This window comes from Desarmillaria tabescens, assembly GCF_030435595.1.
Source record: "Desarmillaria tabescens strain CCBAS 213 chromosome Unknown EV420scaffold_49, whole genome shotgun sequence".
Classification (NCBI taxonomy): Eukaryota; Fungi; Basidiomycota; class Agaricomycetes; order Agaricales; family Physalacriaceae; genus Desarmillaria; species Desarmillaria tabescens.
The window spans coordinates 283629-301562 of NW_026848348.1; the positions used below are offsets into that span (position 1 = coordinate 283629).

Sequence of the window (17934 nt, forward strand, 5' to 3'; positions counted from 1 at the left end):
ACAACATCTTGCAGTAATTGAAGATTATCAATGTGCAGAGATTCAAGTATCTCTGAGAAAATTTGATGCCTTATAGATGAGCCACAAACCTGAAAAGCAAACATCAGACAGTCCAAGATTATAATGGGTCTATCTAAGACTCATGAGCCATACAATGGAACGAGCAGTAGCAATCGGATCACATCTGCATGTGGCCATAAAATTTGTTGGTCGTCCTGGTTGCAGAACAAACTCGGTATCATCATGGGCATAGTCAATATTTGTGATAGCTGTCAAAACAGCCTTGCAAGCCAGGTTGACGATGTGGGTGAAGCAGCTAACAACAGTTAGAAAGGCAGCAAGTACTGGAATGATTGTTATACTGGATATGCCATTTGATTGCATCAAATTCAATTCCACATTGCATTAGTATCTCCAGGAAAGCCATCATTGTATCATTGTTTGATGCATTATCCAGGCTGATCCAACCCATCTGCAAACAATATAAACACCGAATAATAATCATTGTACACTGGAGAACATACTTTAGACACAATTCGAAGTCAATCAACAATGAAAAGGAATGCTCATGCCAGATGTTCTCCATCATGATGGCCAGGTACATGATGGAAACCAATCAAATCAGCTCACAGAGAAAGGGTCAAATATGGATCACTGCCATTTGGAGGATGGACCTCCTTGGTTTCAATCCAATGTGCTGTGACAGCCATGAAGGGCACAAGGTTGGCATTTGACCACATGTCACATGTGAAGGAGATTTTACCTAAAGCATCCTGCACATATCTGAGCTAAGAGGCTTCCGAAACCTTCAATATTGTACACACCTGCATTTCCTTGGAAAGCTGCTTTAAATGATCCTCCCATATTTCCATAATTCACTTCCAAATCTGTGTTCGGTGGGGAATATCATCATCAGTAAGCTCCTCGCAAAGCATCAAGAATATCTGGTGGAGCTCTGGAGACTCAACAACATTGAAAGACTATGATCATCATTAATGCTGCAATCTGATTAATGCAAAGAAAGCCTACCTGGTCATTGCTAACAATAAAAGCAACCAATGCATCAATGAATGCTTCTAAAGAGAAGCCTGGCACCCTGTCAAACCCACTAGGCAAGCTTGAATTCTGTTTCGGGTCCTGTCCCTTTGACTCCTGGTATGTGGCAACAGGACCTTCAGCTTTGTCCGCTGTAATCTTTACCTTAAGTCTGTCACACACCTCTACCCAGAGTCCCAGGTGCTTTGTAAGGAGGTGGTGCCACCAATTGCTTGTGGACATTGTTGAGCAGCTGAATGACGTTGACTTCTTCTGTGCACTAAGTATACCAGCATAGAGTTGGTAGCCCTTTGCACATAGAAAGAACAATACTCACCAGCAAAAGATGCAGTGTACTTGATCTTCACGCACTTCGTAGAAGGGGCAAAGGTCAGGTATATTAGGCATCTCAGCTGTTGTATGCTTAGCATGTTGGCACCTTCGGTTGCTCTTTGGAGTTGCAGCTACTGGCCACAAAACAGGCATAGGTGTGGCTGGGGTTGATGGCTCAGACAAGTCTCTGATGTTGAAAGTTTTGCCACCAGAGAACTGCACATTATGCTGATGAACCTATAGACTCCTGTGGGCAGAAACACAAAACCTAGGTGCGGTATGTGCTAACAGACATGGAATCTGAAGGATGGTTCTAGCGAGTCTAGTTGGGGCACCTCCGTGTGGTGACTAAAGCCTCCTAAGTTCAGAAAGATAATGAAATTTCTCTACTGGTAGCATAGAGGGTGGTAGCAAACTATAAAATTCGCAGGAAGGGAAGTAATTGGGAAAGGGATCCTAGAAGAGGCCCTAAAATGAATCAGTGAACGTACAAGGACTATACCTTGTTCCTGTTGCAACTCTAGCTGTGAGTGCAACAAATAAGAGCTCTAAAGAGACTGTCCAAGTTCTAGCTGTGAACTCAGAGGCTGTAGCAAATTATTAAACTCGCACAGTAAGGTTGAATTGAAGTGATGAGGATCGGTCTGATACTCGACGAGACTTTCTCTGGCTGCGAGAAAGAGAAGGCATTGATGGGAGGGATGAAAATGCTGTCTCCTAGCTGCAGAAGCAAGCGAATTTGTTTGCGAAGCAAAGCAATAAAAGAGTTTCCTAGTGGTGGGACTCCTAATTACTTTGCATAGAAGAGAGGGATGGGTTGTAAGCACAAGTAACCGTTAAAGGTTCACCGTTGCTTAGAGAAATAAAGGTTCGAGATGAAGTTCTAGCAGCAAAAATGTCTTTATTGCGCTACTTCAAGGGTGTATGTTGTATGGTGTAGGTGTTAGGGATTGAAGGTAAGCATAGAGAATAATCTGGGGTCTCCCCTATTCTGTTTTCATCCTCTTTTTTAAACTAATTAGCTAGCTAATTTTTATACTAGTTTCTGAATTAAAGGTTTGTAAGCTACAGTATTCCTTGCTGTGTTGATTTATAACACAAGCAAACTAATTACTGAGTAATAAGACATGATTAACCCTTCCTTACCAATGCTGAGTCAAGTACAATCAAATCTGCAGGCTACAAGGACTGTGCATTACTGTGCATTGCACTGCAAGTAAGCAAGCTTTGTAACAAGTTTACCAAGCAATCCACTAGGGTTTGCTTAGCGAATTAAACAGTCTTAGTAAGTTCTAAACCACTGCTGACTGTTGCGAATTAAATAATTCTCTAACTCATCATCAAGACTGGGTTATTTTGGGGTGGGGTGGCTATATGCTAGGATCAATGATGGGATTTGATCAATCAGGATCTGCAATCAAAGTGCCTGAAGATCAATGGCTGTGCTCTGATGTAGAAAAGCCTGATAAATCTGCAAATTCTGAGTGCACAGAGCCTAGAGGCTCATCAATGCAGAGATTGAGCATGTCTGGAATTACATTCAGGGGTGGATGTAAATGGGTTGTCATCATCAGGATCAGGCTGATGCCTACATCAGTGAGTGGATTGCTGGGGCACAGGTGTTACAGGTGGCAGAGGTGTTGGAGGTGTACCATGTGATGTTGGAGGCTGGCTGGCTGGAGCTGGAATATGGTGTTCTAATTAATGTACAGATATAAGTACATATGGCAGCTGTTGAAGATAGAAATACATACCTAAGCCTGGTATAAAAAACTGCGCATTCAATGCGCCTCCTGGGTGTACAGTGATAGTCTCAGTTGGCCCAGGAGCCTCAGGATCAGCACCCACATCATCAGGGACCACTGTAGGTTCAGCATCTGTGCTGTGTCCTTTTCTGTGAGGTCATCTGCAAGGTCATCCAGGTGGTGCCATTAAATAGACAAGTAGATAGAAAGGGAGAAAAGGAGATGGGTAGGTCAATGGGACATGCTACACTTGCTGAGAGAGGTATTTAAGGAATTTGTGCGACACAGGGTGGCAAATAGAAGGTGTATATTCCGTTAACCAGTATACAGAACATTTGTAAATTACAACGACACCAAGCAACTATTGGTACCTATGAGGGCTTCAATGAGCAGAGTTAGACCAAATAAAGAGTTGAATAATGCACCCTCCTCGTAATATTTGCTCGTTCTACCATCTTTCACCCTGAAACTGCCTTGAGGCCTTGCTTGAGCCTTTGGCTAGGATTTGCCACAGCAGAGATGAAGAAAGCATGTTGATGGTCACAAAAGCATGCTTCAAGGTTGGAAATTGGTGGTAATTTGTTTCTACATTGTAGGGATGTTGAGGGAAAAATGGTAAGCAAGGGAGGAAGTCAAGAACAAAAGTTGGCTCAAGCTGAACTCAAGCCGACTCCAAATGGGGCTTGAGCTCAGAATTAGCCTGAGCCAATCAAAGGCTCAGACTTGGCTTAATCCAGCTCAGCTATGTGACTAAGCAGCTTTTAGCTGAGCTGCAGCAACACTAGTTAGGTCTGTGGCATAGATCCAGGCATTGCTGAGAAGCTGACCCTGTCCCTGATAGCACATTCACAGCAAGACTCTAGCTTGTATGGATAATATAAGTCCATTCCAATGTAGTAACACTCTCAGGATATATATAATAGTCAATGACTAGATAAGAACATTTTAGCAAAATAGAAAAGAAATCTACAAACCTTGGAATTTCACTTCCAGTCAACTTCTGGTACAAAGCCAGACCCAGAATTGAGGTCTGGTTGTGGAGTTCTACATGGAACCTCACTGCCAGAGGGGGTCAAGAATATGCCAAGTTGCAAGATGCAGTCATAACACACAGTTGACAGTTCTAAAATTGTTTTGAACATCAGGTTAAGCTCCAAAAACTTAAGGTTGAAGTTTTGAACTTGATCATGTCACACTCGCAAATGCAAATGCAATTCCGAGTCCTATGTATATAGGATTCTCAGTCATTATGCAGGTGGAATTGGCTGTGGGAAAATCTATTCAAGGTATCAAACCTTAACGGACTTTGCCAATTTCCCTACCTGAGCTTTCCATGGGAATTTTTCTATTGAACCCCACTTTCATCCGTGTCCTTGTCTGTTGTTTTCTGCTTCACTTCTCATCCACTTTTCTCTCTCCTCCTTATCTTTCTGTGCACCTCTCCTGCTTACTTCCTTCATACCTACTTTAAGTTTCTCCATTTTTTGTCTTTGCTTTCTTCCTCTTTGTTGTCCTCCTACCCAGCTTCACCCTCTCCACTCCTGGAGCTCTCCTCTCTTGCACTTGCCTTTTGTCCCACTTTTGCTTTCTTTGCTTTGTAATCAAATCATATGTGGTGCTTCAACTTCATTGATCATCCTCAGGGTGCATAGTGTGCCTTTTTTACCCATGGTACTCTTATTCTTTGCCACATTCTAAAATACATGTTTTTTCTTGTCAATTGTTTGATCATTGCTTACCATTGTGTGTGGTCACAGTTCACAGGTCCAAGTTCCCTCAATACTATTTTCATCCTTATGCCTCCACTTCTGCATTTCATGAATACCAACCACTGAACATTGTGTCTTGACGATATTCCCTATCCTGAACATGTGTGGTCTCCCTTTCGCATATCTGCTGGTGTCCATCAAATGGTGTTCATGACACTTTGAATACAGCACCCACTTTTACTTGCCTCCCTTGATTTTTTCCTAAATACTTGACTTTGTTGTCCTCAGTGTGCTGTGTTTGACCCTGCCAGTATCCTTGAAGTCCTTTTGGGGTTGGCACCTACACTGACCTTGTCTCCCCCATGTGGCTATCACTTCCTTGGGCTGAGGGTGTGGGCTCAGGAACTCTGCTGTGCCATACTCTTGTGCTATTGTCGGCATCCAATCCTGTAATTGACCCTGCCAGAGCACTTACACACACTCTCTCAGTGCCTCAATCACTCTGTGTTGGAAGTACAGAGGAGAATGTGTAAGAGAGAGAATTAATTGGCCTCCTGAGGGAGAGGCATCGTACTTAAATACAAGTTGTACTACTTCTAGAATTTACTATGTGTTACTATATGTGTCTGCTTTTGTGGTTAAATGTTCATGCCACTTAGTCATGCCGAAGCTTCGAGTGCATTCTAGCACTAACTCAGGATTGCTATCCCAACACTCCCCCTCAATTCCGAGTACCTAGAATACCTGCAGATAAATATTCATGTAATGGTCTTGGTAGTCCTTGTCATGAATTCACCCCTATTTTTTGCTTATCTTATCTTATCATGATATCTTATTGTGGCAAGTCGGCAACTCATCATTCGACTTCCATCATCATTCCTCATACCTGATCTGCATCATTCATGACCCACTCAGTCACATCGCCCACACGGCACCACCTCATGCCATGGATCACATCACTAGGACTCTGGCACCAGACCTCATAGAAGGCAGCACCATACGGGCGCTGACCTTCTTACTCGCAGGAGCACTTTTAGCATCATCATGCTCACACCACATCACTGGGGCATTGCCACAACACAACCATCAGTCTTCCCTGATAGGTTCCTGGATCCACCGCTCACAAGCATGATCTGTTTGATGGCCCATAGACCGATCACACTCTATGGGCCGGATCCTTCTTCACCCAGTCATGCTTCTTTAGGTCGTCTGTGATCACATCCTAGGATGAACCAGCCGCCACGTACGCTCCTCAAAATACCGCGCCCTATGGATGCTAGCCTTCTTACTCGCAGGAGGGCTTCTCCTATACCAAGCACCATACGATACAGAGGACATAGAAGACAGCGCTGCATTGGGACAGCATGCACCGAGACACAGGAGTGGTACATACTAGTAAATACCACAATGTATTTAAACGAGCCTTGCTGTGGTCTTACACCCCAGCTTCGGCTAAAGTTATACACTCCTAACTTTTCACGCAGAAACTCCCTGTTTCGTGTCTAAGGACTATCGTACCTTACCTAGCGATTGCAACGCCCTCTTCACAACTGAATCACCGAACGCGAGTGACAGTTTAGAGGCAACCATTGTTCAATCCAAGTTAGTGCATTACAGTCCTTTAGTGAATATATCTGCTAAGTTCTCCTCTGAGGCACAGTGCTGAACTTTGACTTCATTTGAAGCCATGCGCTCGCGAACAAAATGATGATGGATATCAATGTGTTTTGATCATGCATGGAATATTGGGTTCTCAGCAAATTTGATCGCTGATTGATTGTCAACCAAAATAGTAGTTGCACCATCAGGTGGCAACCCTAATTCAATTAGAAGCGCTCGCAACCATATTACTTCTCTAGTTGTGTGCACAAGTGCCATATACTCTGCTTCCAGAGTGGATAGGGCTACAGTGGGTTGTTTCTTTGAACTCCAAGTAACAGCTCCCCCTGCATAGGTACAGACATAACCAGATGTTGATCTTCTATCTGTTCTGTCTTCTCCCCAGTCTGAATCTGAGTAAGGTATCAGTTCATCTGTAGTCCCTCCATATGTTATTCCAAGGTCTAGAGTTCCCTTCAAGTAACAGAAAACTCGTTTGAGGGCTGTGACATGCTCAGCAGCCAGATTCTGCACATATTTGCTTAATTCCATGACAGCATGTGCAATATCAGGCTGGGATCCATTTGCTGCATACATCAGAGATCTGACACCAGTATGGTAATATTGTCTGATGGCTGTGTCAACACCTCGGGGATCACCTTCAGGGATTTTCTCTAGCCATACATTCAGGTCCATAAGCATTTTGACCAGTTTACAGTCTTTCATGCCCATTCTCTCGAGTACCTTGAGAGTATATGCCTTCTGGGATAAGGTAATAGTGCCCTTCTCCCAATCTCTGTCTATCTTCATGCCCAATATATGTTGAATCTCTGTTAGCGACTGATAGAACAAACAAGAACAAACAACTACATGTGACTCGCACTTCAGCCAGGCATGTATTAGTTGCTCGCAGGTTTGTTTGCAGGGAGCACACATGCTTAGTATTTGAGAGTGAGTTCGAGTCAAGTTATTGGGTGAGTAAACTTTAGTTCGAGACTGAGGTTTAAAACCTGCAGTCAAGCTACTTATATACAGTTTGGGTCATTCTAACTATAGTACAAGAGTCTGTAATGGTGTATAAAACATGCAGTACCAGCATGGCTCCATGCGATCAAGGTCAGAATATTAGCATAGCAGGATTACAATGAGAATGATAAGATAAGATAAGGGTGAAATCATAATAATCTCCCCCATGTCTGTAACATTTAACTTCTTTTTAAGTTCTTCTTTCATGTTTGACATGGTTTCATCATCCAGGGCAAGCAATGTCATGTCGTCTACATGCACAGCTATGATTATGGGGCCTGATTTTGCTTGTCTGATGTATACACATTGATCACTGATCAATCTCATGTATCCAAGTCCCAAAAATGTAGCGTTTAATTTTTTGTTCCAAACTCAGCCAGATTGCTTGAGTCCATATAATGTCAATTTGAGGTGTGCTGCCTTGCCGCTTCCATCAGAATATTCTGGCAGTTGAGCCATGTAAATAGATTCATTGAGCTTTCCATTTAGGTAAGCTCTGATGACATCCATTCCATGTATAATCAAGTTTCTTTGTGCGGCAATGGCCATAAGTAGGCAGAATGTGTCCAGCCTGACAACAGGTGCATATGTCTCAAATTTGATGCCAGGGACCTGCAAAAATCCTTTTGCAACAAGTCTGGCCTTGTATCTGGTGATTTTCCCATCACCATTCCTTTTTAATCTATAAGTCCACTTGCAATCTACAAGTGACCTATCATGGGGTAATTCCTCTAACTGCCATGTACCTAGAGAAGTCAATAGATTATATTCTTCATCCATTGCTTTCTTCCAATGATGCCAATCTGGCCTTGTTTTGGCTTCTTCAAGGCTTAATGGCTCATCACTGAGGTTATCTGCAGTCTCCCCCAGACATGCATAGTCTGCTGCTATATTTTCAATTTCTGAAGGTTCCTGTGACATTTCACACTGCAATTCCAGCAGTTTTGTGCCTCTTGCAGCTGGATTATGGAGCAACCGGTAACTTGGTTGATTGATTGATGAGATCTGGACCAATTTGGTACATGGCTCAATCACCTTCCCATGCCAAATGGGTACCTTTGATTTAGTTGCCAGGGCATCAAGGGACATTTCCCCTTTTGATTCGGCAATTTCAGCAGCCATGGGATCATCTGAAATATCATCATTTCCACCTGGAGTCTGCTCGACATTGTTCCCTGACTCCCCCTCGAGTGACAAAGGGTGGGATACAATATAATCATTGTCTGTAGGCTCTTTAGTGTTGTCTTCAAGGAATATAACATTTCTTAAGGTCTGAATCTGTCTGGTCTGAGAATTATAATATCTCCAGGCCCTGGATTCATCTGTGAGACCTGTAAAAATGAACTCCCTTGATTTCGGGTCAAGTTTTGATCTTTTGTTATCTTGCTGCAACACCCAGCACTTTGCTCCGAACTCCTGGAGTGTTGAAATGTCTGGTTTCATGCCCCAAAACACTTCTTTGGGGGTTAGATCATTCTTGATGGCCTTAGTTGGTGATCGGTTCTCCAGGTACGTGGTGTATGCCACTGCCTCAGGCCATAGGAATTTCGGCAAATGATGTTCTTCTAGCATGGCATGCACATGCTCCACAAGGGTCCGATTGACTCTCTCCGCAATTCCGTTTTGGGGTGGAGAATATGCAGCAGTCAGTTCCAACTGAATGCCATTGCCATGGAGGTATTCCTTCACTGCCTCATTAATGTATTCCTTCCCATTATCAATCCTCATAAACTTCAGGTCCTCCCCTTTGTGGACTTTGATGTATTTCTGGTACTGTTGGATTTTCTTTTTGATCTCTGTACCTTCTTTTGACTTGAGAAAATACAACATTGTCCTCTGAGATTTGCCATCTGTGAAGCTTATGTAATATCTTTCTCCATGGATACCCTGAGTTTGGGCTGGCCCCCATAGGTCCGAAAATGTCATTTCACCTATTCTTGTGTATTGCCTTTGAGTTTCTTGCAGAAATGGCTCAACATGGTGCTTGGCCTTTATACAGGCTTTGGAATCCTTCTGGGGCTCAGCTAACTCATCCACATCCATACCCTTGACCATCTTCTTTCTAAATAGTCTCTTTACTGATCCCATATTTGAGTGGCCCATCACTTGGTGCCACATCTGCCACAATCAGGCTGGTTTTATCGTGTGGGCTTGAGTTATTTCTGGCACAATGATGTCAAGGCTATACAGCTTTGATATCTTATCTCCATGGCCAATTGTCTTGCCACATGGTGAAGTAATATCCATCCGGGATCCCTTGAATTTGAGTTTAAACCCGGCATCCTTGATGTGCCCTAGTGAAATAAGATTGAATGGTGCCTCGGGGCAGTGAATACAGTCCTTCAGTGTAACTGAAGTAGTCTTGTCCCCTTCAACCATTTTAATCTTGACTGTTCCTCTTCCCAAGCCTTTTGACTTTCCTACACCAATAACTTCATGTCCTGGGGTCTCAACATAGTCAGAAAAATGTAATCTGTTCTTGACTATATGTTTAGTTGTTCCTGAGTCCCCCAACCATGATGACCCTGCAAGCATAACAAGTGCAGTGTCTGTAGTGCAAAATGTGTAATCTTCTTCATCTGAATCTGATTTGGCAACATGTGCCTGGGTCTGGCCCTTCCCTTTCCCCTTCCATGACTTTCCAGAATTCTTCTTTTCATTTGGGCAATTTGCCCTGATGTGACCAGCTTCTCCACATCCATAACATGTGATTTTTGAGTTGGACTTCTTCTTGCCATGTGCTGCAAGTGTTGTGGTCGGATCAGAAGTCTTTTCTCATAATTGGATGTCTTCCTGGAGAATTTGGGAGATCAATTTGTAGGAATCTTCCAAATCAGCAGTGTCCACTGATGAAATGAATGAATTCCATGATTCTGGGAGTGATGTAAGCAGTGTAATAGAAAAGTCCTCCTCCTCAACTTTCTGCTTGAGGGATGCCAGCTCCTCCTGATAGGACCTCATAGTCCTAATGTGTTCCTCTATGTTTCCTCCTTCTTCACACTGAGCTCTAAAGAATCTCCTTCTAACAAGGACAATTCCCATGGGTCCCCTGGACTCATACATGTCTTTTAGAGCATTCCATGCTTCTTCCGAAGTCTTTGAACCAGCAATATGCACCAGCAGGCCATCCAAAACCCACAACCTTATTGTCGAAAGAGCCTTCCTATCACTCTTCTTCCAATCTGCCACCAGTGCCGCTTCTGCCACGGCCTTGATGCTTCCATCTGCATAATCAATTAGACCTAAATCAGTTAGGATATCAATCATCTTGATCTTCCATGTCAGGTAATTTTCCGGGCCCTTAGGGAGGTCAATTCTGTAAACAGACTGGCTTTCCATGTGGTTCTGTATGTGTACATAATGTACAAAAGTGCAAAGTAGGTAATGAGGTAAGTAGTTCAGTTAGGGCTGGGGCCCATAACCTGTTGGAAGTACAGAGGAGAATGTGTAAGAGAGAGAATTAATTGGCCTCCTGAGGGAGAGGCATCATACTTAAATACAAGTTGTACTACTTCTAGAATTTACTATGGGTTACTATATGTGTCTACTTTTGCAGTTAAACATTCATGCTGCTTAGTCATGCCAAAGCTTCGAGTGCATTCTAGCACTAACTCGGGATTGCTATCCCAACACTCTGTTGAATCCCTGGCTGCTCAGACTGGACAGTGTCACTGACTTGCTGAGAAAATGATCTTGTCTCTCATTCCCCTTGAAAAAGGTATGGTTATTTGTTCACCTCACATCAGCATGTAGGCACTCATGAAGACTCTTTCATGATTGGCAGCAGATCCAATGCCATTAGTGCATTGGTAGTGGTGAAAATCATTTCATCAATTTCATTTGCACTCTCACCATAACAACACTGCACTCTCACCATAACAACACTGCATCATCATCGATATGAGCTCTGCTTATTCCAACGTTGTTGTATCCTATGGATCCATTAGTACCAATCAATAAAGCTGACTGTTCATGTTCATCTACTCATCCATGTGAGATGTTAGGTTCTTCCATCCTCTCTTTGATGACCATGTAAATGGTGCTTTCTGTTTTTGTTTTTCTAGAACAGGAAGGTTGCCATGGTCCATGATGCACAGGTTCTTTGATAATCCATTGCACACACCATTGACCTTCAGGGGATTGAATTATGAGTTCTGTGGATCTCCTTCGCTGCATTCACCCAAACACTACCTGATCCAATAAATACATATTTCTATTGTCAATGATGTGACGGAGTTTTGGTTAGTGGATATTGTGCACTACTATGGCTCGCAACACTTCAGTGTGTGGACCCATAGAAATAGTTTAAATATACTGGGAAGAGAGGCATTGCAAGAAGGACTGCTCGACAACATCAACATGATGCGAGATGAGACAGGAAAAGATCATGATATATTCATACATAGGCAGGCTATTATATGATCGGGTGCTTATTTCTGATGTGAACAACAGATTACAAAAAAATATAGGACTCGGACCTGCCACATGGATGTGTCAGCCCTCACCCCACTGGTTTTGAGAATGCAACTATAATTTATTGAAAAGCATGCAGATCAACACAAATGCAAATGCAGAAGCAAGCTTGCAAGTCAACACAAGCTCGCAAGGGTAGCTCGCAAAATTCTACGTGCCCCTTCCCAGGCCTGACTCACCACTCCTGAGGCAAACAAACTCATGCACCAACCATACTCATAGTCAAGCAGAAGCACTCTGCGACAACAACCCATGTGGATAAAATAACTGAAGAAAAAGTCACAGAAGTACTTCTGCAGATGGTGTTCAGACTTAAGCTTAAGGTCTGTACATGTGATATAAATAGAATTCTCATATTACATGGTGCGTTAAAAGGATTCTTGGTTCTTGACCTGAAAGTGATCTTGTAGTAATGAGAATTCCATAGAGCGGCCTCCCTACTAGTGGTGTGTGAATAGATTTGGAACACTATGCGGAGGAGTATGACTAGGAAAAGACTGAGTGAGATCTGCCATTCACATTGATTACTCTCACACAAAGTATGCCAAGGCTGAGATTAATAAGGTGAGCTTCCATCAGTGGATGACTGCCACCTGACAGATATGTATCACTGGTAGTGGATCAATGCTAATGGAGGTTAGAACAGCTCTAACAAAATGGTGCACACATAAATCAATGTACCAATTGAATTTCACAAGGACTGACTGCTGGCCTGCATCACCTGATGCTATATAGAGCCCCAGCAGCATCCACATGAGAAGGATAGGAGGGATTTCGAAATAGGAATGTCAAGCAAAAGACAAGACAAATCGCCAAGAAGACAGGATTCAAATCATGGCACTGGATCACATCGAGTTCAGCACCAGGGGATACCCAGAATCAGAACACAATGGAAATGATACCAGACACTATTACACAGGCCTGAAGTCGAAACCGATGTCACAGCAAGCAAGCTATTGAGTATTCATATGTTCTAAATCAACGGCATGCTCATCTGTCAGTTTGGACATGATATATCTGATGAATCTACTTCAGTGTAAGTGGATGATGCAATTGTCTATGAGAACATGTCTATGCATTCTGGGACAAGTATGTTCATGTTTCAGAATTGTCATACGAATAGTTGGATTTTAACATTTCGCACTTGATGAGCATATAAATTGGAGGTTTCTCATTCCCTCAAACCTTCACAGTAGCCATACTAGCAGCTCTGTACATCATGAAGATGCTTTCCAGGATGCTTTCAAGTTCTATCTAGTTGAAGTTCAAGCACAGGAGGGAATGAAAAAGAGTGACTCATTTATACCTAATACGTTGACATAGTGGTAAATGGTAAAGAAAGGAAAAGTATGGGTACAATATGTAACAGATTTGAAGCCGGTTGATTCTGATGGCTCATACAGTCACTGATAACTCCAATATATCCTTAGTCGAAATAATGCAGAAGTTTTAAACCAGGAAGGTGCATATATTCCAACTACAACTGAACTATCGTAATGTCCCTGAATCTGAGCCAAAGATAATTCTCCCAAATTCTTCATCATAATCTGCTGCAGTGCAGTCAATGAAGTGTCCGAGTATACCTTGCGACTGAGGACTTTTGAATGTTAAAGCATATGGAAGTGATGAACAAGTGATAATTAGAACAGCTAGAGGAATGTCATTGTATCATCAAGGTAGGCATGCTTGTTGGTCTTATAGATCAGCGTTTTAGAAAAATCGTGGTATAGGGATATGCCATTGCCTGTGGTGTTGACTTGGTGGAGGTTGATGTCTATGGAGTGGATTTCTTGCAGGGTTCCATTGTCAGTCCAAATACAGGGGGTGCAATTCCCTGTGACATACACAAGTTAGCCATCATTCATCAGATCAATGGGTGCTTACCCATTGAATGCCACTGAGATACTCGCTTCAGACTCTGGATCCCCTCACCCCAGTGAATACCATGCCTTCTGTGATACAGTAAGTATCCACTTGTGTTGGCTCCCCAGCATGACTCTGATATCAGATACAGGCGATCCAGTGAAGCTTGCCTCACTCACTCGCATCAGAGGAGTGTCTGCAAGCTGAGCCAGCATGTGTGCTATCTGAGATTTGCATCATTGAAGGCATATGAGCAGTCATTGGAGATGATGTTGAGTCTTAATGCGCTTGTTCATATGTTGTGTAATCATGTGACTATGTGAAACCGTTTACATGCCTGTAATTGCAGTCATCAGCACTGTACGAAGGGGAGGGTCTCACCTGATGGAAGAGAGGAACATCAGTGATAGGGAAAGGTGGTATCGTCAAATAAGTCATGTTCATGAACATTCAACTCTAGCAAGTTTACAGGCTGAAGCAGCAGATGATTGCTGCTATCGATGACTAGCCCTGGACTGCTGCCATGAGACAGAAAAACAAAAAGGGTATAACATACAAAAATCTCAGAGGTATAGAGGGCGAAAAGGAGGGAGAAAGCACAGCAAGCTCATGACAGCAAGCACAGTGATGGTGATGAAAGGCAAAAGGGTCAGGGAATTCAATCTGGTGTATTTGTAATTATTTGCCTTTGTTGGCCCAGTCCTGGCTTTCTTCTCCAATGCTTTGAACTAGGCATGCTGTCTGTTCCATTCTGCTTGCTTTCTTGCTCACATTTCCTTAGCAATGGATGAAATGATTTGCTGGTTTTATTGGTTTTCTCTTGATGTACATGTTTTGACGAATACCAGCTCAACCATGTGCAACAACCAGACCAATGATCTCGACCACAGAAACTGCCCACCAAACTGGCTGTTATATGCTGTTGACTGGCATGGGTCTTTCACTGTGAAATACTGTGGTTTATCTTATTCTTACTTCTATGCTTGCTTCTGAAACTTGTTTGCCTTCTGCAAAATGCTTCTTACCAGAATGCAACATTGATTGCCAATGGAAAGAAATCAGGTTGTGTGATGACATGTCAAGATGGAGGCAGTACATTTTGAATTTCCCACCATATTCACAAGCTGCAATGCTTGATTGTGTGCTGTACACATTGAATGAATAAGGCAGGTGTCACAGGAATTTATGAGTGACTAGAAATTTTCATACTGTGAATATTAGTATGATAGCATGAGTTTGGGGAATCAGCATGAATGCTATGCTCTGCTTGACTCCAAGGGTGTTCTACATTGAACAGTTTCAGTACTGAAAATAATCAGAGTTCAGTCTCTGATTCTTGATTCTGCTAATAATGCTTTGCCAACTGTATGGTAGTTGGCTACTGACTGATGCTCTGACTGTTTATTGACTGATTTCACAAAATCCAGTTGATTTTGTGACTGCTAAAATGCTTGTGGTTTCTGACCACCTAAGTTCTGAATATAATGCTGTGTTCTCTGTGGTGTGTAAAAGTTGTTTTATTCCAATTTTTCTGGTCCTTTTACACATGTTAGCTGTCCTATTTTTAGCTACTTAGCTTACTCATCCTTCAGGCTCCCTGCATAAGCATTAGTCAGAGTATTCCTGCTAGTAGGCACATCACGATGCAGTGCTTACTCAGCTTGTCTGCTGTGCATGACATGTCACCTGCAGCAGCTGACTAGCTTACTAAATGCTTACTCAGCTCATATTTCAGTCCAATTTCCTAGTGTTTCCTGTCAGACCAGTTTCCGACATGACACAGGCTTTGGCTGTTATCGATTCTAATCAGGAGACCACAGACTGACAAGGATATTATAGGCAGCGACATGTCTCTCACACCCATGAAACTAACTATCGAGAAGACTTGTCCCACTGGATTGGGGAAAAGGCATTTGAAAATGTATGCCGCACTCATATTCTCTTGCCTTCCACTTAACAGCATGGCAATAGGAAAACATCAATATTCTGCTGATGACGATGATGTCAGCATGATTCAGTGCAACAAAAACCATCTGCTTGGAACCAAATACCTTTATTACAACAGCACCTGCTTCATAGACATGACTTTGCATTATGATCAAACCGGTGTCCATCATGGCCTCTGATATTCCTCAGCTCCATATTGTGCAAATCCCATCAGCGCTTACTTAGCTGAGACCATCTGCTATTTTTATCACATTCTAGCAGGATCACAGCCAGTTCCTATCCTAGGAGCACTCAAGGTATGCCTGGTGATCGACACCAGCATCATATCTTGATGGAGCATGTAGTGAATCAAAGAACCAAATGAATGCTGTTGTTGCTGATGATGGTGGAGATTGCGGGTGGTGAAGGATTCCATGAACAGGACTTTCTGGTCAAGGTATGATCTTTGCTATCTCTTTCGTCATAACTTGATCGCCCTTTGTTGCAGAGCACCTGGGAGAGAGCTGTTAGCTCGCTGAATATGGGGACAAGAGACTGGGTCTCACCTGCTCTTCTGTAGGGTGAAGGTTATGTTTGTCCAGAACCCAAACCCCGATGAGACATCACTGTTGTGACAACATGATCTGGTATTGGTGCGCTTAAAGCAGACCTTTGCATGGCTTTAGATGGCACAGTTTTCATGGCAGATGTCAAATGGCTGTGTTGTATCTCTGCAAGTGGAATGTTGACTCGGATATTCTTCAGAAATTGCGATGAAGCATTAGTTTGGCAATGATACTATGATCAGGACATACCGTTCTCTCGGTACTATGTTATGTGGATCATGAAATCGGGACTGCAGGGAGGGTTAAATGGCCTTCATACTATGCAGGTGATTTGTTTGTTTGATGTTCTTGTCAGTGAGCACACACTTGTTCCACCATTTGAGTTTTTTTAATGAAAAATTTTCATGAGACGATGCTCACCTAGTAGTAAATCCTGAAACAACAATGAGGTTCATTGGATCAAGAAGCATACTAGCTGTGCTTTATCACTGGTGTCAATGTTGAAATACTTTCTGAGAGGAAATCATTGATGCACATAGAAAGACTTGTAGCTGTTATTTTCTCCCATGTTCTGAGCTGTCATTTTGGTAGCTCCTTGAAATTGTCTGTGGTGATTGAATTATGTATGAGGACATTGCAGATACAGCTCGGAACAAGGTATTAGGAACATTGGGGCCATATCGCCTTTACAGGTGTACATATGCTGTCCATCATAACAATGATTAGCACCAATGGACTGAACCATGCCTTTATGATAACAATCAGATCTTGGTCTGATGTAACCTGGCATAAATTTGGCAATTCTTATGCCTGGAAGATGTGTACATCAGTGGGTATTTATTGGGGGCACTGAAGTCACCACTTCTTACATAGAAACTTTCTCACAGCTTGAGATAGCCAATGCTTCATACAAGCTTGATATCATAATGAAATACAGATTGTATTGAGAAGACATGGGAGAAGACAAGCTTGATGAGTTCACCATGAGAACTTGAAGCATTGTAGTTGACTCATTAGTGTCCACCATCCCGATTGGTTACAGTCAATATCATTGTGTAGGACTGCCTTGACAGCGGGCTAACCAATTGACAATATGAAAACAGTGACAAAGACATGGAACACAGCACTTCTGTTATGCATATTGGGTCCTTTCCAATTTGTACACTAGTCAACACATGCCTGCTCTTGGTTGGTCTTGGCCTCGGCTCACTGGTGCTTTCTCTTAGTTTTTCTCTTCTTCTTGCTGATGCTAAGGACCCTGTAGAATAATAATAACTTGATTTATTACTAGTAGTATAAATATTGCCCTGGTCCTTGTATTAAGAATCTTAAGCTAATTTGACACCTTTTCAAATGTCTACTTCAACAGCATTCTAAGCATCTTTGATTGGTTACGTCTAGCCCTTGCTGATGCCCTTGTTAAGTATACCTCATGCCTTGTAGCACCTTATGGATCCCTCTTGGCAGTTGGAACTCGGCTTTTGGACATCCTCACATCAGGTTTTAATTGAGTAATTATAAACTCGTGTATTAACTTGAATATCCATATTCTTAACAGCTTCACATATAAAAGCAGGTCAATATGAGGTCTAGAGGATCATCAACCTCAGTTGTTTCTTTGTATTACATCTCTTAATCTCCTTTGCACTTCACTGCACA

General features: G+C 42.6%; 2 protein-coding genes across 2 annotated transcripts; both read right to left on the minus strand.

Annotated features, from left to right (window-relative positions):
- Positions 1-531: 531 nt before the first annotated feature.
- Positions 532-3261, minus strand: EV420DRAFT_1572148 (uncharacterized protein; the record flags this gene model as incomplete). The annotated part of the gene is made up of 7 exons (XM_060474346.1): positions 532-625; positions 656-783; positions 880-980; positions 1030-1315; positions 1373-1596; positions 2986-3065; positions 3123-3261. Coding segments are annotated over 7 exons (1017 nt in total), but the record flags the coding sequence as incomplete, so codon positions are not given.
- A 2211-nt stretch (positions 3262-5472) lies between these two features.
- Positions 5473-6973, minus strand: EV420DRAFT_1572149 (uncharacterized protein; the record flags this gene model as incomplete). The annotated part of the gene is made up of 4 exons (XM_060474347.1): positions 5473-5592; positions 6438-6514; positions 6608-6705; positions 6964-6973. 4 exons carry the CDS (start codon positions 6971-6973, stop codon positions 5544-5546), a joined length of 234 nt encoding a protein of 77 aa, XP_060325580.1. The 3' UTR covers positions 5473-5543.
- Between the last annotated feature and the right edge of the window lie 10961 nt (positions 6974-17934).